Consider the following 23,937-nt stretch of genomic DNA (forward strand, 5'->3'; position numbering starts at 1 on the left):
CACCGTTTGAATTAATTCATACTGATGTCTGGGGTCCGGTTTCGCAAACTTATTTAGATGGTTTTCGATACTACATTATCTTCATAGACGATTATACGCGGTACTCCTGGATCCACTTTATGTACACAAAACAAGAAGCACTTCCCAAATTTAAATTACTTTGCAATCTGATTCGCACTCAATATCACACTACGCCTCGCACTCTTCGATCCGACGGGGGAGGTGTATTTACAAGTCAAGCGTTCAAGTATTTCCTTCAGGATAATGGCATCATTCAACAATTGTCTTGCCCTCATACACCGGAGCAAAACGGTCTCGCCAAACGAAAACATCGCCACCTTCTTGATCTCACATGAGCGCTGCTTTACGAATCTGGTATTCCGTACAAATTTTGGGTCGAGGCGACTTCTACAGCTAATTACCTTATTAACCAACTTACTTCCAAAGCTATTTCGAACAAAATTCCCTACCAAAGACTGCACGGCACCCCGACGACTTACACCCATCTTCGTACGTTCGACTGCCTTTGTTATCCCTGGCTCAGGCCTTACGCCCCGGACAAATTATCTTTGCGCTCGCACGCCTGCGCCTTTCTCGGCTACTCGCCCTTACACAAAGGTTACAAGTGTTACAACATCACCTCAGGTAAAATTTACATCTCCAGGCACATCGTCTTCTACGAACAGCATTTCCCTTTCAAGAATATGGATCACCCCAATCACCACACCGTCACACCTCAGCCCCCTAACATCCCTCCTTCCCTTCTCATTCCCTCTTCCACTCTAGCTCAACCCACAACTCACGGTCTCCCTGGCCCAACCCTCCAGAATCCCGCTACCATCACTTCGCCTTGCCCATCCACCGCGCCAGTTCTTGATGAACCAAGCATTGCCTCACCACAACCCACTCCTTCACCTCAACCCATTCTTACTGCCCAACCAAGTCACCCCATGACCACCAGATTAAAATCTGGAATCAGTAAACCCAGACAAATCCTTAACATGCTCGCCCAAACTTCCCCACACGACACTCCCTCATCCTACTCCCAAGCACTTAAATCCACTCACTGGCGAAACGCCATGGTTGCTGAAATTGACGCTCTTCGTCAACAAGCCACTTGGTCTCTTGTACCTCAGCCTCCGAATAAACTGGTCCTCGGCTGCAAATGGACGTTTAAAACAAAACTGCTTCCCACCGGTCATTTTGATTGCCACAAGGCAAGGCTAGTGGCTCTCGGGTACAACCAACAATATGGCATAAATTACACCGAGACGTTCAGCCCCGTCGCCAAAATGCCGAATCCTCCTAACTCTGGCTCTCCATCGTCAATGGCCGTTGTTCCAACTAGACGTCTCTAACGCCTTCCTACATGGCGATCTACTCGACGACATCTACATGCGACAACCTCTTGGTTTCGTTGATCCGAACAACCCAACGACTGTGTGCAAACTTCATAAATCACTTTACGGACTAAAGCAGCCTCCTCGACAATGGTTCCAAAAGCTCACAAGCTTTCTCCAATCGCAAGGTTTTTCTTTTAGTCGCTCGGACCCGTCTCTCCTTCTCCTCAACATCGCCCGGCTCCAACTCTACATCCTAATCTACGTGGATGATTTCCTTGTCACGGGAAATGATGTCGCAGCTATATAACGCCTCCTACACCTGCTACAGACTCAATTCGCTCTCAAGCAGTTAGGTCACATTTCTCTCTTCCTCAGCATCCAGGTAACTCAATCCACAACCGACTACTCTTATCCCAAGAACATTATGCTACTAAACTTCTCAATGATGCAGGCTTCAAGGATTGCAAACCAGCTCCAACGCCGGTCACGCCCAACTCCAAGCCATTGCCAGCCAATAGTCCTCCATTTTCGAATCCTTCCCTGTATCACCGCCTCGCTGGATCACTTTAATATTTGTCCATTACCAGGCCGGACATCTCCTATGCAACTAACCGAGTCTGCCAACACATGCAACATCCGACCGAGCAAGATTTCAAAGCACTCAAACGCCTACTCCGGTACATCAACAGCACCCTCTCTTTCGGCTTGCCCATCACTATCGGCAACCTGGACTTACATTCTTACTTGGACGCGGACTGGGCGTCCGACACAACCGACCGAAAATCCATCTCAGGATTTTGCACCTTTCTTGGGCCAAATCTCATCGCTTGGACCGTGAAAAAGCAAGCCACGGTGGCCAAATCCTCCACCAAAGCTGAGTACCGATCACTCTCCGCCGCCGCCTCGGATGTCATCTAGCTTCGTCGCCTAGCCCAAGAACTGAATCTACCGCAACCTTCTCCTACCGTCATACATTGCGACAACACATCAGCTATTGCCATAGCCAAGAACCCCGTCTTCCATGCACGGACAAAACACATCGAGATCAACTACCACTTCATCCGTCAACAAATTAGCTCTGGAGATATCAAGTTGGCTCACATCTCCTCCAAAGATCAAGTGGCGGATATATTAACCAAACCGTTCCCCATAAATCGATTTAAAGATCTCAGACGCAAATTAACCATTCGCTCCACGAATGATTAATTTGAGGGACCCTATTAGAATACATTTATACACTGTCATTACTATTTACGGCTTTACCCATATCAAGCATTTTATATATTCATGTATCTTGTAATCTGTTGGATAATAATACACATTTCTTTATTCTCAATTCCCTCTCTAAACTTTCTCTTCTTTCTCCCTGCTCCTATTTGTCTTCTTCCCTCAGTAATTCGGTATGAAATTAACTTTATGATATATTTTCTTAAGAAAATAGATTAGGGATATATGTGGCACATTATGCTTATTATTGATACGTCGTCAAAAATTACTTTGATCGAATACAAATCTCGAGGCGTATTCAAGTTGGAAACTTTCAAAATTAAATTCGGGATCATCTGAATTTCAATTTTAGCAAATTTATAGTCAAACTAAATGTCTCAAAGAGACGAACCCAACGACACCAAAATCGGTCCAACCCGAGCCCAAATGGGTTCAAATCGGGAGCCCAAACCACATTTGGAAGAATCAAAGCATTATTTGGATGACAAAATGATATGCAAATATGGAATGCTTATAGTCAAATTGAGTAGCTCGGGGAGACGAATCCAACGAGCCCAAGATTGCTAAATTCTGACATCGTTAAGGCACTTAAATAATTGAAAAACTCTTTTATGACCGGGAAACAATACGAGCCATCTGATGGATCACTCCGAACCTGCACCAGATCTTCTCTATATTTTTGGGGTGTGCCACTCATGAAAATCTATAAATACACCCTCACTCTCTACATGAAGAGGACCTTTGTGCTAGAGATAGGAAAGAGCTCTAAGTCTTCAAGAGCTCCAACACCACTGACGGCGAACCCCCCATTAATTGTTGTTGGATCACCGCTTGATCGTCAATCACCGTCGAACTTTTGCCTGATCGCCACCAGAATTCAGCCCGACTGTCTTCGGACTACCACTCGAAGGCCGACGACCGCCGAACTTCAACATGACCGTTGTCGAACCCCCACCCGGCGACCGACTGCCGCCAAACTTCCACCCGGATGCCGACCGCTATCAGACTTCCACCCGGCCGCCAATCTCTACTGGACTTTAGCCTGACCATCGTTGAAACACCACCCCGCCGTTGATCGCCGCTGGTCTTATCCTGACCGTTGTCGGACCACCGCCCAATCACCGATCTCTGCCAGACTTTAGCCTAACTGTTGTCGGACCTCACCCGGCAGCCGCTGTCGCCGAACTTCAGCCCAATAGTCGTCGGACTACCACCCAGTCGCCGACCGCTACCGGACTTCCACATAGTTGCCGACCGTCGTTGGATTTCAACCCAATGCGAGACTTCCTCCCGTCGTCGAACTTCCGTCAGACTTCTACCCGACGCAAAACTTTCGTCCGTCGCTCAATTTCTAATTCGTCAAAATTTTATTTTACTTTACTTTTATATCAAATGAAATATTAAAAGTTTAAAATCTCTCCATTTAATCTATTTTACGCCCAAAATATTTCAAACAAAACATCCCATTATGTAAAAATGATTTACGCCCCGTTGGTCCCATTTTATTTTTCAATCATTGAGAAAAAGTTCCATAGGAGAGAGCGAGATCCCCAGAACCAGAATACGGAGTGGCCGTCGAAGATGTGTCTACTGGGTCACGATTTATCGCACCATTAAAAAAAAAGCCATAGCATTTGGCCCTCAGCAGGCATCCCATGTGCCCACATGCAGCATAGACGTTGGAGCTTGAAGAACTTGCAGGCGATCGGGAGCAGAAGAGGCGACAACATGTGAGGAGAAGTTGAAGAAGCCCGCTTGATTTCGCAACCTCGATCCGTATCTATAGACAGAGTGAGAGAAGCAGAGACCGTCTTCACAATATATTTGGAGAGAGAGAGAGATAAGAGAGAGAGAGAGATGAAGGAAGGGGCGGATGGGGGAGGAGGGTTTGTCCGGGCGGATCAGATTGATCTGCGGAGCCTTGATGAGCAGCTGGAGAGGCATCTGAACAGGGCGTTGACCATGGAGAAGAAGATGAAAGGAGAAGAAGACGTGGGGAGGAGGGAGAGAGAGGAGTGGGAGATCGATCCGGCCAAGCTCCTTGTAAAGGGCCTAATAGCCCGCGGCACTTTCGGCACTGTTCATCGCGGCGTCTACGATGGCCAAGACGTCGCCAGTAAGTCTCCCTGTCTCTGCTTATCCTCTCTGTTACCGCTAGGGCTTCTTCTTTTATTGCTGATAGCTTTTGATGATTTGCTGAAATTAATACAATGACTGTATCCGTTTTCTAAATTCATTTATTTTTAAAGAAAAAATAATCTACCCCAAATGTTCATTCTATTCTTGTTTTAGCATATAGTAGTTCTTCTGTTTTCCAGTGAAATGTGTTGTTGCATCATATTCGTTGTGATGCTAGTTCCTCCTTGCTAAGTCACTGTGGAAGTTTAACGGCACGGCGCATGGGATAAGGGCACCTCCTCGTCTTGCTCTTTTTTATTTAATAACTATTGAAGTCAGTTTACTACAAGTATTCTTTCGTAAAACATAAAAAGGTCGACTCTTCTCGTGCAAACAGAAAGTTTCCAACGAGCAAGTCCAGGTAAGCTCGTTGATGGATAATATTGAAAAGTCTCCCCCTTTATTTGGGCATAATTAGTTTGAGTCAGTGAAGTTCCCAACTTGAACCTTTTAATTGCTTGGAGATATGGGCTGCTCTAATGTATACACAAACTGCCGCCTTATCTCTTGCTCTAAAAAGCGGGAAGAAATTGCAATCCCGTGAGTCTCATGAGGTATTGTTTCTTTCCTAACTTTCATGTGATTTCAGCTGCCCGTCTGTTCGCTTTTATATTTTGTTGTTTTTGTGAATCCTGTGATTGCTTTACTATCTCCTTTCAACCTTGGGGAAAAGGTGTGGAAAGCTGACATCACGGTGCAACAAGCGGGACTTGAAAAGGGAAAGACATTAACTTGAATCTATTGAACAAGAAATTCATTTCTGTGAAATTTTATTAGAAAATAAATCAAAATTTTCTCTTTTGGACCTATGAATATAACTTAAAATTATACATATTGCGTACCTAACATATATGTCTGGATGGGAAAATGCGTTTAAAATTTTAATGAACCATTTAGATGTTCACATGCAAGTTGAAATTGGTGGAAGGGGCCAGCTACTAAAGCTCGGTGCTTTTTCTTCTATTTATCTGGCCGAAGCCATCGCAAGGAGATTTTTTTTGTTTCCATATTTCCATGCAATGAAAAAATTTTTCTTTGCAAAATGTTTTTGAATTTAAAAAATTCTTGGTTTTTTTTCCTGTTTGAATCTTTTTTAGGCTATTATATTTCTGTTTGTATCTGTAAGTGTCCCAAAAGGATGCATCTTTTTGAGCATTTATTTTTCTTCTCATGATTGATTGGCTGATAAATTATCTTAGTATTATTCTTCCTTTGTATTCATGTTCTTGTTTGATGACATGGGTCATTTGTATCTATGCTTTGTTTCATATGATCATTCCCTTATCCCAACTAATTGAGTTTGGTTTTATTTTAAATTCATATTTGTTGCTTGCTACATTTTTTGCTAGCTTTAGGTTGCAGGGGTTTCTTACACAGCTTCTAGTTGTTGCATTTCGTCTCTTTTTTCTTTATAATTTTCACAAATATAAGTGTTGCACACCCACCACTTTATACGTCCATACCACCTTAATATTTTTCTATTATTTTATCTTCAAGTACTTTAATATTTTTCTATTATTTTATCTTCAATATTTTCTGATCCAATGCCTTTCTAGTAACCCCTTTCCAATGTACCCTTTATTATTTAACCAATATTCTTATCACTATTTTTTTTATGAAATTTGACTTAATTCTCAATGATGGCCCGACTTTTGAACCATAACACAACCATTATAATTTTAGTTTTTTAATGATCTAAGTCTAAGTCTCCATGACATCACATGGGCACTCTTTATGCTCCTTTCAATTTAAATAACCCAACTTTAATTCTAGAAGCTATTGGCTTTTCTATGTCATTCTAGAAGCTATTGTCTCATCTATATCCAACTTTAATTCTAGAAGCTTTGTCTCAACAATATCCACATGGCGGAACCAGTTTCAATTTTGAGGGGGGGGGGGCAAATACAACACAAAATTAATTAAATATTAAAAAAAATAATATTATATATATATATTACGAAAAGTTTTTAAAAAAAATTAAGCAAGAAAAATAAAGAAAAAAAACTTATATAATTAGTTGATAAAAAATATTAAAGAATTCATTTTTATTAATTTAAGAATTATGTGCTACATGTTGCACTTAACCTACAAAATTCTATTTTGACCACTATGGTTTATCTTAATAGGCTGAAACGTTGCCATGTAAATATTTTGAGTTTAGGTGAAGACATACTTTACACCAAATTTTGTATGATGGATTGACGGAGGAGAATTATAGTTTTCGTTCAATTATTAAGGATTTCTCAATTACGAAGAATTTATTCTTTTTCAGGATGTTAGCGATCATGTTTGGATTGTTTGAGAAGAAAATGCTCATTTTTATTATCTTATATCATTCAAATTAAAATAATTCTTATATAAATAAGGGTGAATAAAAATGAACAATGAACATTTCTAAAGAGCAAATCAAGGAAAGGATCCTATCAAATGATGCACCACCAGACCTCCATCACTAGTACTATAAACCATCACAACTATAATATTAGTAGGTAATGGTATGATACTTCTGTTCTATTATATTATGATACAAATCTACTACTAATACCACTACTAAAATATAATACTATTATACTATCATTCTATTACCATATGTTGCTTCTACTATTATGTTGTACTTGTTGTGGTGGTGATAAGGGCATCAGCCAGAGATTTCGACATGTGTACCATCGACGAAATTGTAGATCAACGGCTACGATTCAAAGCCTTTACTTTTGATGCATTTTATGTTTTGTTTATCTTGCATTTCAGTTTTCCTATTTTACCCTTATGGGTATTGAGTCCTTATTGTAGCCCCGAGGGCATTTGATTATTTCTTCTTTTCTTTATTATTGAGGCCTATATATAGAGGTCTTTTGCTTTGTATGAGGTAAATGATGAATCAATAAAAAAATTTTAACCTTTCTTTGCTCTTGTTGCTTGTGTGCTTCGGAGAAAAGAAAGAATCCTAGGAGAGGGCCAACGTAATACCCGACAGCCGCTCGAAGCTTTGGGCTCTTAGTTCTACCTTTCTTCTATTCTCTTCTTATTTCTTTTTCCTTATTTCTTCCCCATACCGTCGGCCACCTCTTGATTTCCCCTTCACCACCTTTCCCTTTGCTTCTTCCCTACCCGAAACCCCCTACCCCTAGCCGCCGGCCTCCCTTGGCCCCTAGCCGCCGGCCGGCTATCCAATCCCATAGCCGCCAGCCTCTCATTGGCCCCTTTAGCCGCTGGCCACCCTTCCAAACCCTCATGAATTTTGAATTTCAAAATTCAAACCTCCCTTAATTACTTTCTTAAAATAACTCATATCAATTTGGAAAGTATCTTTATTTGAAATCAATTCTATATTTGAATTTCAAATACTTTCCTCTTTGCTAATCCTTAATTAGGAAGCTTTCCAATTACATTAAATCTGAAATTAAATTTAGATTTAATTCAAATATCCAATTAATACATATGGCCCATATGCATTGAACCTAGGCATTTATCTCTCCTCTCTATAGGGCCGACCCCCTCCTCCCCCTTTTCTCTCTCCAATTTGCTCATTAACTTTTAATTAAATCTCCTCCCTTAGCTCCTTACCCGCCGCCCCTTCTAGTCCAAGTTTGGGAATAATTTTGAAACTCAAAATTAATCCTTCCCTCCCTAGAAAATCTGGAATTAAATTTCAGATTTTTCTTAAGCTATTTCCCTCCACTTCCCTCATGAATTTCAAAGAACAAACCCCCCCTCCGAACCCTAGCCGAAATTCTCATATTCTCCAACTCCTTCCACTTCTCTCCTCCTCTAAGCCTTACACATACAAGGATTATCTTCAAGCCGACGTCGCCTCCATGAATGACCGATCTGGAACACGATCAAGGGTTTTTGTATGATGATCAAGGACGAACGGATCTTCTTCGATCCCCTTTCTTTGACTTAAACTTGAACGTTGACGATACCGTGGACAACTGCGTGGATCGCATTCTCTTCACATTAGTGCCTTCCATTGAAGAACATCATCCGACCGGGAATTGGCGAATCATCGGCCGTCCATCTACTTCCCCTCCTCCGGCTACCTCTCCGACAAACAATACTGTAAGCATCACTTGTCTCTTTGTTTTTTTGGGCTGATTTTCTGCTGTGGACAGCAGTTTTTCTCCTAGATCTGCTGGGTGTTGGTGAGAAACACTTGGAAATCCAAGTGTTTCCTATCAGTTTTCTTCCTCCGCTAAAGCACCACTTTCATGAGCGAGAGTGAGGGAACTCAAGGTGAGCATTTCTAATTGTTAAGTCGTGGATTTTTGTTATCATTGCCATAGTGTTACTTGACTTATTTTGCTGTTATATTGTGAGCATCCTATTAATCTAGCTTGTAACCGTATGCTATTACATGACGTCTAATTGAAATTAAGGAAACTAATTTGGTGAAACATAAGGTTTACAATTGGCAAAGCTTTTCAAATTATTATTAATTTCCAAAACAAATTCTTGTTTTCATACATGTTTCACATGAGGCGGTGTTGTAACAGTAGCAAAAATATAAATACTGATGTTGTTACTGTTACTATAGTGTAATGCTAGTATTGTCATAATAGTTGAGTGGCAAGGATATTTGTTTAAAAATATTTATGAAGAATATGTGTAAGATCTTAAACAATACTTAGGAAAACGAATGAACAATAATGATTCATAAAGCCAACCCCAAATAGTTGGCTAATGATGATGATTAGCAGTAGTTACAATAGTAGTAGTATTACTTACAATGCTAATATTACCATTCTACTACTGCTATTTTTTATTCTTAAGTAATTTCTCCTACTACTTATACTATATTACAAGCTACTATGATTTGATCCACTTGGATCAGTAACTAACTTGATTAACATGGAGTTAAGAATATGTGTTAACTGAGTAGAGGTCAGATGAGAGGTTTTAGATTTATTTAGACTCTGTTTTATAGAGTGAAAGAATTGCAAAACAGAGATGCACTTTTCTGTATTCATTTATCTAAAATATTTGTCTTATATTTCAGTTAAGTTACTGGACTGGGGAGAGGAAGGCAGCAGAACAGAAGCTGAAATCGCTTCACTGCGAGCAGCATTTACCCAGGAAGTGTCTGTTTGGCATAAGCTTGATCATCCCAACGTAACTAAGGTATGTATTGCTACATGTGGTTGCTTGAGAACCATAACGGATGTTATGAGTTTGACCATTAGTTGAGCTTCTATCATTCCTTAAGTTTCGGTTTTAAACAAAACACACATTTTATCATTCTATTGATCTGGTTTCTCGGGTTATCGCAATGGTTTATTGCCCTTAATTGTGAATTGAGATTGCCTATTTTTTCTCTGATATATTAACCAATGTCATCCTTCTGGTCATTACTTCTTTCATATTGTGCTTTAAAAATTGCATCAGAAAGAACAAATCCATTAAATTAGACTTATATTGAAAAAGACTAATAATTTCAAGGGCTCTATGAGGATATGCTCTTATGCATAATGATTAAAATCATGTGGCATTATAGGCTCCTCCAGGGTCCATACAAGTCTAATACCTGCACAAGGAAAGGATAAATATCCTTATTTAACTGATTTTATCTTGTAAGACATAAAAAGCTTACATCATAATTCATAAGTAGCTAACCAACATATGCACCCACTATTGAAGTTCGCTATGCTGAAGAAGCTTGGTAACATGGAAGAGTCTTTAATTTGATAATAAAGTATTGCATGTGAGTATGACTTCAAACTGCTTTTTTGTTTTGAATATGAGCCATTTTTGTTGAGATTTTATGCCTTCATATATTTTTAGAATGACTGTTCTTCCTAAAATAAAATTTCCTCTTATTTTGCTTTATTTTATATGGATTTTTTTTATTATATTATATTTGGCTCATTATGTTTTTTTACGTGATAAGTTAGAATTCCTCCATATGAAGAGGTGCAAATTCAATTTTATAATTGAGCCAAGTTGATAAGAACATTTTATTGCTTCGAACTCTTGCCAACTAGTGAGTTCTTACTTGGATAGTTGGATTCAATACAGAAAATTTTCTCCGGCTTTAATCCAAATTATCCGGAAATACTACTCCATGTGATGAACAAATGCAAGCTTATGCTAATTCTTCTTTTGTAGTCATGGAGTTACTATTCCCTACTATTTCTATTTCCTTTGTTGAGATATCTTTCTATTTGGTAAACTATTGGTTCGTCTTTTCCGTTGATTTATTATTTGAAAATTTGCTTTTATTTATTTGATTATGAAAACTTGAATTGGCGACTTTTTTCAACATTGCATTAGAGTTTGATATTTTGCTTGGTGATATACCACGGCTACTATCTCCAACTTCACGACTAGATCCAGTAATTTGATTGCTTTCACGCCTAAGGATATTGTTTTTTTTTCTAGGATCATGATCATGGCATCATAAACTTTCTTCTGCCCTTTTGCACCTAGGTATTCCCATGTTGAAAAACCCTTATTACATCATTTGGAAGGATTGCTTTAAGTCATACTTGATCAACTGAGATCAATGGGTATTGGCTGGTGTAGATTACCATTTCGGTAGATGATCCCAACAATCGAGGTGGAAGAATTAGTTGACAAATCAAAGATGCTTAAATTATGGTTATGCTCCAAAGTCATTGGAGATGAGGAACACCTTAAGCAAATTCAAGAGATTGAGAAACCTAAAGTAGTGTGATATTCTTCTTAATTCTATGTAGGGGTGCAAATGAGTCCATCCGACTCGTGCTTGCGAGTCGAGCTTATCGAGTTTCTAGCTCAAGCTCGAGTAGAAATTCGAGCTCGTTGGATTATCAAGCTCGAGTTCCGCTCGATTCAATTACTCATCGAGCGGCTTGCGTGTCAGAGGTGGAAGGCGGAACGACGGGCTCTGGGCTCTAGTGCGGAAGGCTGAAGGCAGAACGGAGGGGGGTGAACTTGAAGCGGAAGCGGATTGACACTACAATACTACATATGATTTATTTTATCCTATAAAAAAATATTATCAAATTATCTCTTTTTTCATATATTAGATCATTTTTATTCATTCATATTGCTTATAATATTTTTGCCATGAAGTATTTGATTTATGTTACTTAAATATTCGATAAAGGATATGTTTTATTATTTGTCTGATAAAGTATGGATGTTTGCCAATGCAAATATTTTTATTAAGTTTATCGTTGGCAGTTAAGTTCATAAGCTGATGTCGTGTATGCCGGGAATTCTTATGTTGATAAAGTTGTAAAGCATGTCGTTGTTGATTTGTGGCTTTCTAGATTGACATATGTGAATTCTGAGAAGATTAGTCAAATTAAAAGCAAGAATTTGTTTTTTGATCTGCATATATTGAAGTAGAATACTAGAGTTATGTGTAATGGATGCTAGTTCGGCAAGATGCACAACTTTCCTTTCAAAGAGAAGGATACCGAAACTACTAAGCCATTACAGTTTGTTCACTTAGATAAGTGTTGAGGAAGCTCAACACTTGTCCCAGTATGTAATAGACACTTTTATTAATGATATTTCTGGTTTTACGTTTTACTTTATGAAGCATAAATACGAAGTTTTAAAAAAATTCTATCAATTCAAAACTTCAGCTGAAAATTTATTAAAAATTAAAATGTTTTGCTTGAGATTTTATGGTTGTGGAGAGTATAGGTAAAAAATGTTCTTAAATTATTTGTGGGAGTGTGTAATTCTTAGACAATTTATTTGGATAAGTACTCTAGAATATAACAGTGTGGCTGAAAGAAAGAATTGACTTAACACATATTTGAGATAGCTTAAAGTAGGTTTCATTCTAAAAATAACAATCATAATTTTTTGGCTGATTTCTCATATACTGTTGTTTATTAATAGAACTGTAAGAAATATTGTGAATATTTCATCTAATTAGAAGTTATATAGTAAAAGGCCTAATATATATATATCTTCAACAATCTGGTGTATTATTCTTTGTGAATAATCATGATGGCTTTTCTTAGAAGCGCGATAGGAAGTCTATTAAATGTATTTCACTTGACTATAACAATACAAAAAAGATTATATTGATTCTGCTATAATAAGGATCTATATCCCTAGACATTTATTTGATGAGAGCACTTCTCATTGGATTCTTCTAGGATCTTCATCCATGGTTCAAGATGCATTATAGTCCTTTCTCTCAAGGTAGTTCAAGGTTCTCTACATCTCCTTCATCTTTCCTTTCTCAAAAATCCATCGGCGATTTGTATTCATATCCCAAAATTTAAATGGAAACAAGTTATTGATGATAGGGGTGTGGGATCATTTGATCAGGATCCGTCAATTCAAGTACATAGTAAGAGAAAGAAGAAGCATGTTAATAGGTATGATGATACAAGAGAGATACTAGAAAGAGGCTTAAGCAGCTCAATATTTATTTAATCAATTAATCAACTGATGTAGGACTAAATGCTTTTAAATGGATGGAATAAGAATTTGCACGATTCCTTGATAAGAGCAAGTATGATTAAAGCTATTAGCAAATTAAGATGAGAAAGGGGTGCCTACGCTTAGGCTAAACCACTTGCCAAATGCTTGATTTATCAAAATAACGTAGAATATCAATAAAATTTAAATTAAGTAGCTTTCAAACAAAATCCCTACGCTAACAATAAGATTAGAAGCATAGAGATCAAACTCAAGTCCTACAATTACTAGGCTCGGCAAAAATAAATGAAAAAGACCTTCATGAATCAACCATATAACAAGAATAAGTTAGACAATGAAACTACGAGAGAAAGAAGATTGGTAAACTCTTATCACGGTTGGTTGCAATCCTTCACTGAACGGTGCCAAGTTGTTCTTTTATGGCCTCGACAAGGGTGTCCAAAATGCGCTCTACCTACTCTTCAACGGTGTTGTCGATGTTCGGATTGAGGTCGAAGAAGGTTGAGTGAAGGATGCTAACAAACCCTTGTTCGTTGTAGGCGAGATCGTAATCAATATCTAGATCGACCGTGCATGGCCTTTGAAGGTTGAGATGTTGAAGAGAATCATTAATGCTCCCCTCGAAGACTCCTCTTGAGAGGGAGGAGATAATCTTGAGAAATCAAGAGGGTAAAGGGGATGGAGGTGGCCGACCAATGATGAGAGCAAGGGTAGGAGATTTGTTTTAGATTTTGGGAGAGGAGGTGGAGGGAATTATAATTCAAACACTTCCTAATTATCCTCTTGATTGAGAATAATTAAAGAAAGAGAGAAAAGAGTGAGGTGGGGGGCGGGCATGAAGGGTGGGAGGGGATTGATTTATTTCCAATGAAAAACTTCTCCAATTGGAAATAAATTAAGGAGGTGGGGCTAGAGAAGGGGCCGGCCAAAGGGGGTAGAGGGGGAAATAGTTGAATTATTTCCAAAGAGGAGGGATGGGGAGTTAGGAAATAAATTTCTCAAATCCAACCTATAGGGGTCGGCGGCTATGGGGGAGTTAATTGGGCTTAATGGAAGGGAATTAAGGTTTATTAATTTGGGTTTAGGAATTATGAAAGATTTTAATTAAATCCAATTTGAATTTGAAATTCAAATAGGTTTAATTTAGGAATTTTCCTAAAATAGATTTCCTAAGTTAGGAAAGAAATTTTCAAATTCAAATTAAATTGAAATTTGAAATGAAGCCTTCCCAAATTAAGGGGGATCATTTATGGAAGGTGCTCAAGATGGGGATTTGAATTATGGAGGGAGAGCAAGGGGAATAGGGACGGCGGGTGGTGGGGTTTTGTGTGGGATTTTGGTGGGTGAGGGGGAAGGAGGGGTTCGGTGAGGGTGGAGGGCTGGTGGTTCTAGGTTTCGAGTGGAGCTTGGACCGTAGGTGGGGGAGGGGGAGATAGGGCCGGCGGTGGTGGTGGGAGGAGGAAGAGAAAGAGATAGAAATTAAGGCCACGAACCCGACTCTTCTAGGTTGGTGGGTGATGCACAATTCTCCCTCTCCTAGGGATCTCACTCCGATCTCTCTCAAGTTCTCATAAGAACTCAAAACATGTGGAAAATTTTTATCATTCAATCATTAACATGAAAATGGAACAATGGGGCTATATATAGCCTCGTACAAAGACTCAAGAAAATAAAAAGACGACAACGCCCACTAGGCTTACAAACCTCCCTTAAGTAAGGGGTAAAAACAGAAACACTAATAAAGCAAATACAACATGACATAATAATAAAGAAAATAAATAATACAACTCTGAAATACATCGACTCAATCGTGGCCGTAGATCGACAACCACGTCTCTGATAGACTTTCCACGCTCTGATGTCCCCATCATCAACTTTCCCTTAATATAAGAGCAAAACCTTTTATATAGACTTATGGGGTGCAACACTTTCCTAATAATACATTAAATATTAAAGAAATGAATCATCTGTTATTATTTTGTAGATAATAAATATTTAAATCATTTAAAGCATGTCAACCTTTGAAAACATTTAAAATATATCAAATTTATATGGACACATGTGACATGTGAAAAAATAATATGGAAGAGACTATTGATGATAATATTTATCATGCATTGGTCACCTAGGATGAAAGAAACTCTTTTTGGAAGAGTTGGAAGGTGACCTTTGTGGTGGTGGGAGGTGGGAACCGATGACTTTCACCACGTCAAGGTGACGGCTTATGTACAACTCTAAAAGCATGATCAGAAACATCCATGCATTGTGGTCTGGTGATCATGGAGGTGGTCAGTAAGCATCATGAAGACTAGTGGGACTGCCAGTGATGGACAATCTATGAAGAATCTAGAGGATTTGGAGTTAGATGTCGACAAAAATTATGAATTAGATTAGCTAAAATCTCATAACAATTTGGTTGTAATTGTGGTGACTATATAAAGTTGACTTGTAGTTGGACGGAGATGATGATGGGGGGAGATGGTGAGACTGGTGGAATTAAGATTGACAAGTAACTTGAAATTTTGCATTTGCTAAGGCATTGATCTAATTTAGCATTGGGTAGCAAGTAATTCTGTCTTATTGCCAAGTTAGAAAAATTCAACCTTTTGTTCTTAAGTCATGGAATCCCCATCCCCCATCTAAAAGATTCCATTACTTTTCATGAATTTAGAAGATCTATCTGCTCAATAATATATCAGGAAGATAAAGTTTGTCCTGTTTTGCAAGTCCCTAAGGTAAATCATCATAAATAATCATATCAGATAACTTGTTCTCACCCTTATAAGTTTATTTAGTAGTATTCATTTCATTCTAAATTAAAGTACCAAAGTTTCCCTAACATCCAATAACAACTTTGTTTTAATCACTTTGAGCACAAATGCTTTTGAATAACTCAATACCATAAGGCTTCAACTTTAAGACAGTCAGTAAACACTTTCTACCAACTCCCTTGTGGGAGCCATAAGATTTTTTTTTTTTTTAATTTTTTTCGTTAATTTTGAGATGATTTAAGAGATAGGAAGGAAGTCTTGCTTAAATATTTGCACTCTCCTCTACAACAAGTTTCTTGTCAATCTCCTTCGAGGAGAAAACTATCTGAATGCTTTGTATTATTTTCTTGAGGATCTTAAATATTTCCAAGATTTGATCCCATATTTTAAAGCCGTACTGAAATTTTCATGTGACTTTGATACAAATTACCTGTGAACTACTCTTGCTGCATGATCTGAGAAAATAAAGTCTTATGCCAAGTCTTCCTGCATAGGCGTGGAGTTATTATTCCTTGTCTCCTTGATATTATTATTTACATGTCCAAGGCATCTTAGTGTCTTGGGGCCATATCCCTCCGCTGATTATTTGTACTTAGTGTTTTGTTATTTGATTTTGGGAACCTGAATTGCTTGATCTCTAACATTTAGTTGGTCCATTTTGAATATCTCGGATAACCGTATTATTTTGAAAAATCGCTTTGAAGACTAAGGCTTCGTTTGGGATGACTTTCTTGACGCTTCTTAATGCTTTTAATACAAAATTAAAATTTTATATTGAAAAACTAGTTTAAGAAGCAATAAAAAAGCCGTCCCAAATAAAGCCTAAGTGTTATGTATTCTACGTCATAAGCATGCAAAATGTACCTGCGAATTGTATTCTATCTTTTTATTACTTGAATTGTTTGTCTTTAGATTTCTAGATAATCCATCACATAATATTATATTAGATCTCTAGATTCAATCGCTTGAATGTTTGTCTGACATCTCCTCACTTGTGACAGAGATCATTTTACATGTTTTTTAAACAGTTCATAGGTGCTACATTGGGTGAGGCCCACTTGTACATGAAAACTGAAAATGGCCAGATTTGAATTCCTTGAAATTACCATTTACGTGTCCAAGACATCTTTGTGTCTTGGGGTCGTATCCCTCCATTGATTATTTGTACTTAGTATTTTATTGATTTGATTTTGGGAACATGAATCAAAGAGATCCATAAGAAAGTCTAAAAAAGCAATATGCGATGCAAAGATTTTAACTTTTAATGATTTATATAATAATTTAGATACCAAGACAGGCGAAAGATATATATAAGTTAGCTAAATTAAAAGATAGGAGTAGTAAAGATTTAGTTCAAGTGAAGTGCATTAAGGATGGAAATAAAAAAAGTTCTTTTATTAGAAGAGGATATTCAACAAAGGTGGATGAGATATTTTGCTAAGCTTTTCAATGAAGGTTGTCAGAATATGATTGACTTTAGTAACCTTAGCGCTCATGAAAATAGAGATCTTTGTTTTTATCGGGGTATTACTAAAGCTGAAGTTAGAGAGGCTTTAAAGAAAATTAAGTTTGAAAAAGTTGTTCGACATGATGTATTCCAATAGAGGTGTGGAAATGATTAGGAGATGAATGAATTTCTTGGCTTTCTAAACTTTTTAATATTATTTTAAAGGCTAAAAAGATGTCAGATGAGTGGAGATGAGTGTATTGATTCCTATTTTTAATAATAAAGGTGATGCACAAGATTGTGCGAATTATAGAGGAATTAAGTTAATGTGTCATACTTTAAAACTTTGGGAGATAGTTATGGAGCATAGACTACATCGTGATACCAATGTTTCTCGAAATCAATTTGGATTCATGCCGGGTAGGTCTACTATGGAAGCTATATATTTATTGAGAGGTTTGATGGAGAAGTATAGAGAGAATAAGGTGGATATATATATAGTAATAGAGGAATGCATAGGGCTTGTTATGTGATAGAAAAGTACCCCTCAAACTTAAGCGAAAATTTTATAAGATGGTGGTGAGACCTGCAATGCTTTATGGTGCAGAATGTTTGCCATTAAAAGAGAAACATAATATTAAGTTAAATGTTGCAAAACTGAGGATGCTTAGGTGGATGAGTGGCTTTACTCTTAGAGACAGGATACCAAGCCAGCATATATGTGAAAAGGTTGGTGTAGCTCCAGTGATAGATAAGATTAGAGAGAGTTGTCTTAGATGGTTTGGTCATATAAAATGGCGGCCTTCCGATGACCTGGTTAGGAGAGTATATATATTATATTTGGCTTATGTGAAGAAAGGTAGAGGTAGACCTAAGAAGACTTGGTTAGAAAATAATTAGAAATGATATTTCTTTATTAGTTTAAATGATAATTTGGCTCTTAACAGGGCACAATGGAGTAAAAGGATTCATGTAGCCAACTCCACATAATGGGATAAAGGCTTGATACTGTTGTTGTTGATTTTGGGCCTGAATTGCTTGTTTTTTGACACTTCATTGGTATTTATTGAATATCTCGGATAACCGTATTATTTATAAAAAATGGTTTGAAATGTCACAAGCATGCAAAAAGTACCTGCAAATTGCATTCCATTTTGCTATTACTTCATTTTTTGAATTGTTTGTGGCTTTAAATTTCTATATACTCCATCCCATAATATTTTATTAGATCTCTACATTCAATCACTTGCATGTTTGTCTGAAATCTCCTTATCTGTGACAAAATATCATTTTATTTGTTTTTAAACAGTTCATAGGTGCGACATTGGGTGAGGCTGACTTGAACATACAAACCGAAAATGGTCAGATCGGAATGCCAACTAACATTTGCTGTGTCGTTGTTGAATACCTTCCTGGGGGTGCCTTAAAAACTTATCTCATAAAAAATCATAGAAGAAAGCTAGCCTTTAAAGTTGTAGTCCAACTAGCTCTTGATCTTGCAAGGGGGTAATTACTAATTTATGTATTCAGCTTGAATAAAAATTTTTATTTCATCATTGCTTTGTTGTTTCCTTTACATGTATAAGTTGTTCAACTCCAGGTTGAGTTATCTTCATTCCAAGAAGATTGTACACAGAGATGTGAAGACGGAAAATATGCTTCTAGATCGGTCAAGAACTTTAAAAATTGCTGATTTTGGTGTTGCGCGAATTGAAGCACAAAACCCTAACGATATGACTGGAGAAACAGGAACCCTTGGTTATATGGCACCAGAGGTTTGTGGTTATTCTACGTATTTGCTTTTTCAAATTCAATTTAAGGACCTTAACCATTTCTAGCTTATTCTACCCTATAATGCACTTCCTCCACAAAATTTCAAGCAGCAATATATTTGAACCAAACTAAGAAAGTTTGGAATCAGAAGTATTTTCCTTCTGTATTTGTTTTGCTTCTTCATGTCTTGTGCAATTGATTTTTTTTTTTACCAAACTGTTTGCTTCAAAAACTATTAAATTTTATAAAATAATATCATTATTTAATTGAATACTTTCTCTATAAAATGAATTTTGAACCTGTTATAACTTGTACATATTCTAAGTACAATTTTCCTATGTTAATAATTTCTTCCTAGTAAGATGATGGCTCCCAATTCTAACTTTTTGCTAACTCATCATGCCCTGATGTAGATGGTTCAACTCACGAGGGCCATGAAATAAAATCTGCCATGGTTTCTGATTTTAGGCAGTTTACAACCATGCATGTTTATACTATTATGAAATGTGCTTGAGTTTCTTCCCTAACATTCCATTTTATTATCAAAGATGAATCTAAATCATTGATTTTCTTCATGCGCGGATCCCCATAGGCTCATGGTGGGCAAATGTCCACCCTCCAAAAAAAAAAGGCCTATGTGGAAGGATAAATTTGAAAATTTGACCCCCTAAAAATATATTTTACCCAAATGGTTGAAGACAATCATTGAATTATATATTTCTCTTGCAAAAAAATTAAGTTGCTTACTTTCTAGTTTGTATAAAATAGGAGGTAAGCTTTATCCAATAGAGAAAAAAGTGATTTATGGTTTATAAGTTGGGTTTGTATTGCCTTGGATTTGACAATGCATGGATGCAAGAGTCCTAGGGATGGCTATGTAGCAAGCAAGCAACTTTAGGAAATGATGACTTTTATTTTTTCTTTTTTGGATTTTTTTTCCTATTCTTTTATTCCATGGATATATGCGGTGGGCTCTTTGAAGCTTGCATATGCAAGTTGTCATGTATACTTTATGGTTTAATTATCCTTTTTTTTTCTCAAGTTAAATAACATTTAGCTCATTTATTGTTATTTTTCATTAAGTTAGAGTCTAGTTGCAACATAATTTACATGATTATACTTTAATTTATATTACTAAAATCAATATTATATTGAAAGATAAATGATAAAAATGCTCTCTTATAAATTTGATAGCATTATATTGGTTAAATAAAAAATTATTGGGAAATTTACACACATAGCACTTTATACTATCATATTTACATATCAAATACCTAAAACTTTAATATTACATACATACCACCCTATATTATTTTAATATCAAATATGTCACTCATATTTCATTCATATCACTCATATATTTCATTTCTACCACTCATATTTGATATGTAAATGAACTATGGGTGGTATATATGTAATATTAAAGTTTTAAGTATTAAATATGTAAATAGAATAGTATAAGATGGTATGTATGTAAATCTCCCAAAATTATTTTATTATTATTACTATTTGTTATTAATATTAATATTATTTATTTATTATTATTATTGTTGTTGTTGTTGTTGTTTAATACTTTAATTAACTAAAAGTTTGTCCACCCTGAAAAAAGAAGCTGAATCTGCCCCTTAATTTTTGTTTATAAATTTAATTTATTTTTTAACTTTATTTATTTATTAAAATGCATGAAAATTTTTTATTTTATTTATAATACTTGCATTTAAGTAAAATCCAATTATTGGAAATGCCAAATATTTTAATTGCATTTATTTCTATATTTAAATATAGTTAATTAATTAATTTATTTACATTATATTTTTAATTTATAGATATCCTAACAATTAATAACATAATTCATTAATTAATATTCATTCATGAATAATTGTTAAAATTCTGTAATTTTAATAACCCATAATTTCAAAAATAAAAAGTTTAAAATATAAATGTTAATTAATTATTCCATTAAATAACTTTGACAGTTTAGAAGTCTGTAATTATTCATAACAGAATTTGAAATTCTAGATATTTAAAGTAATAACTATTCATTAATTAAATATTAATAATTTAATTCATTAATTTATATTCAATTGTTAATAATTGTTACATATTATACGACCATGATTAAAATAATTAAATCAAAATAGATCTATTTAATTTATACTGCTATTATAAAAGTGGCTTGATTTTTTTTAATATGAAAATTTAACCATTCATTTAACTCTTATTATTTTAAATCTCAACCATTCAAATTTATTCTCCTTTATCTATAATTCTATTATAAATCCAGAAATGAAATCTTCATCTTTGATTTAAAAATGTAAATCTTGATCCTTCATTTTTAATGTTGTATCTATATTGCTTTCATATTCATATGAACAAAATTTTTTGTATGTCTAAGCATTAGGAAGTTCATCATAATTTTTGCATATTAATTTTATAAATGAAATCCTATTTATTTTTGTTAATAAATTCTCATCATAGAATTATTTGTAGTATTAATTTATTAATTTGGATTCATGTCGGGTAGGTCTACTATGGAAGTCATACATTTATTGAGAGCTTTGATGGAGAAATATAGAGAGAATAAGGAGGATCTACATATGATATTTATTGATTTAGCTGGGTAGACCTAAAAAGACTTGGTTAGAAAATATTAGGAATGACCTTTCTTTATTAGATTTAAACGAGAGTTTGACTTTTAATAGGACACAATGGAAAAAAAGGATTCATGTAGCCGACCCCACGTAGTGGGATACAGGCTTGATGTTGTTGTTGTTGTATGTTCTTTGTTTTTTTTTTTTTTTAAATTCTAGCAACATCAATTTAGTGTCCATGAAATTAAATTATATTTATTAACATTTACTATAAAAGATTATAATTATTCAACGCCAGAAACTAATAAATATATAGAATAAAAGAAAATTATATATATTATGCTTTTAATATAACTTCTATGTTTACCAAGTCAACTTCAAAATTTCTTTTATAAATAAGAAAATTAATTAATTTTTGAACTTTTTAATGTTATAATACTTATTAATCATGCATTTTTATCATGTTTATTATTTTTTGAAATTTAGCTACCTGCATTTAATCAATGGGTATTTAAACTAGTCATGAGAAAAACTATTATCATTTTTTTCTATAGTTGCAACCAAAACCACGTATCAGATCGACTTTGGTTGCCTTTGATTTATCATTTACTGGCAATGTGGATATTAATTAGTCAATAGGTGATAATCCTGAATATGTTCTCCCAACCTTCAATGACTCATTACTCATTATTTTTCTTATTCTTAAAACTAATCATTTTTCCAAGTCATCATTATCATCATTGGCATTATCTTAGATATTTCCATTTATGTTAGCTGATTGAAGATTAATAATACATTTGCAGGTTCTAAATGGAAATCCTTACAACAGAAAATGTGATGTGTATAGTTTTGGCATTTGCCTCTGGGAGATATACTGCTGTGACATGCCCTATCCTGATCTCACTTTCTCTGAGATCACATCTGCAGTTGTTCGACAGGTTAGTGAATTCTTTTGTTCTACACTTTTTATTGTTGATTAACAAAAAAACTTGAGATGAACATTATTACAAAAGTAAAGGTTACTAGATTTGATCCATACACTAAGAGTAAGCACATAACGGCATTTCCTTTCTTCAATGGTTTGAAAAAGGCCTTTTTTCTGATTTCCCTTGTATGTTTTATCCTTACTTTTAAGAATTTATGTGCACTAAGTGCAGATAATTTACAGTTCGTGATATGTTTTTTTTTTAAATTTAATTTATACAAATTTCAATTCGTATGGTAATGTTATTTTAGATTTAGTAAATTGTTAACTTCATTTAAGCATTCTTATTATAACATAATGGCATTTAAAATTATCATAAGTAGCTTGAAAAATATTTCAATTATAAATTACTTAAAAGAATAGTATTACCTTACTGGAAGAGTAGTATTACCTTCCATAGGAGCTCATAGTAATACTCTATGGTCTTTGTTTAAAATATCAAATGCCATACATGAAGGAGATGAAGTTAGGGAAAAACAAATTAACTCCTCTCTCTCTCTCTCTCTCTCTCTCTCTCTCTCTCTCTCTCTCTCTATCTCTCTCTCTCTCTTCTCAGTTTTTGTTTATGACATACATGTAAGAAGATGAAGTGAGGGAAAAACAAATTAACTCATCTCTCTCTCTCTCTCTCTCTCTCTCTCTCTCTATTTTCTCAGCTTTTGTTTATGTTTCTATAAATGCATGCCACTTGATAATTTATATGACAACCATTCTATATTTACTTGTATTCTGTAATTTGTGCAGAACCTAAGGCCTGAGATACCAAGGTGTTGCCCCAACTCTCTAGCAAATGTGATGAAGCGATGCTGGGATGCGAACCCCGACAAGCGGCCGGAGATGGACGATGTGGTCGCCATGTTGGAAGCCATTGACACATCCAAGGGTGGTGGAATGATCCCTATTGGCCAGCAACAAGGATGCCTTCCCTGCTTCGGCAGGTATAAAGGCCCTTAACTTTCTGTAATAAAAAAATGCTTTATTGAGGTTCTTTGTTGATGGTCTAATTGCTGTTGACAGTTCACAGCGCTCGGTGGCCGGAAATGTATTTATGGAGCCAAGCCAGTAGCATTATGTAAAACATGTCAATGACTTGTTTATTTATCACTGGATTTGTTTCTCTTCTCATAATCTTAGTGTTGGCTTATTTGCTTGCCCACATGCTGAGATAATAATTTGTATTTACAAAATATGAGAAATCTTCTTTGTTTATGGATTGAGACAAAAATGGTTTTATGTG

The 23,937-nt window shown here is 35.7% G+C and overlaps 2 protein-coding genes across 2 annotated transcripts; both read left to right on the forward strand.

Moving 5' to 3' along the window:
- The first annotated feature begins 1,490 nt into the window (after nt 1-1,490).
- LOC110110045 (uncharacterized mitochondrial protein AtMg00810-like) lies at nt 1,491-2,261 on the forward strand. The gene is made up of 4 exons (XM_020841335.1): nt 1,491-1,528; nt 1,643-1,725; nt 1,795-1,885; nt 1,931-2,261. Exons 1-4 carry the CDS (start codon nt 1,491-1,493, stop codon nt 2,259-2,261), a joined length of 543 nt encoding a protein of 180 aa, XP_020696994.1.
- A 1,835-nt stretch (nt 2,262-4,096) lies between these two features.
- Nucleotides 4,097-23,937, forward strand: LOC110110067 (serine/threonine-protein kinase STY13). Its single transcript, XM_028699196.1, has 6 exons — nt 4,097-4,686; nt 9,745-9,866; nt 18,661-18,857; nt 18,952-19,126; nt 22,519-22,653; nt 23,445-23,937. The coding sequence occupies exons 1-6, from the start codon at nt 4,428-4,430 to the stop codon at nt 23,652-23,654; spliced, it is 1,098 nt and encodes a 365-aa protein (XP_028555029.1). The 5' UTR covers nt 4,097-4,427; the 3' UTR covers nt 23,655-23,937.

The sequence above is a fragment of the Dendrobium catenatum genome, unplaced genomic scaffold, assembly GCF_001605985.2.
Source record: "Dendrobium catenatum unplaced genomic scaffold, ASM160598v2 fragScaff_scaffold_1220, whole genome shotgun sequence".
Taxonomy (NCBI): Eukaryota; Viridiplantae; Streptophyta; class Magnoliopsida; order Asparagales; family Orchidaceae; genus Dendrobium; species Dendrobium catenatum.

Bases quoted from the DNA above. Each gene is read 5' to 3' on its own strand.
- LOC110110045 (XM_020841335.1), top strand. From the start codon at position 1,491: ATGGTTCCAAAAGCTCACAAGCTTTCTCCAATCGCAAG. The intron at 1,529-1,642 runs GTTTTTCTTTTA...ATGATGTCGCAG, and splicing joins AAGCTTTCTCCAATCGCAAG to CTATATAACGCCTCCTACAC. The intron at 1,886-1,930 runs GTATCACCGCCT...GTCCATTACCAG, and splicing joins CCATTTTCGAATCCTTCCCT to GCCGGACATCTCCTATGCAA.
- LOC110110067 (XM_028699196.1), top strand. From the start codon at position 4,428: ATGAAGGAAGGGGCGGATGGGGGAGGAGGGTTTGTCCGGGCGGATCAG. The intron at 4,687-9,744 runs GTAAGTCTCCCT...CTTATATTTCAG, and splicing joins CGATGGCCAAGACGTCGCCA to TTAAGTTACTGGACTGGGGA. The intron at 22,654-23,444 runs GTTAGTGAATTC...TAATTTGTGCAG, and splicing joins CATCTGCAGTTGTTCGACAG to AACCTAAGGCCTGAGATACC.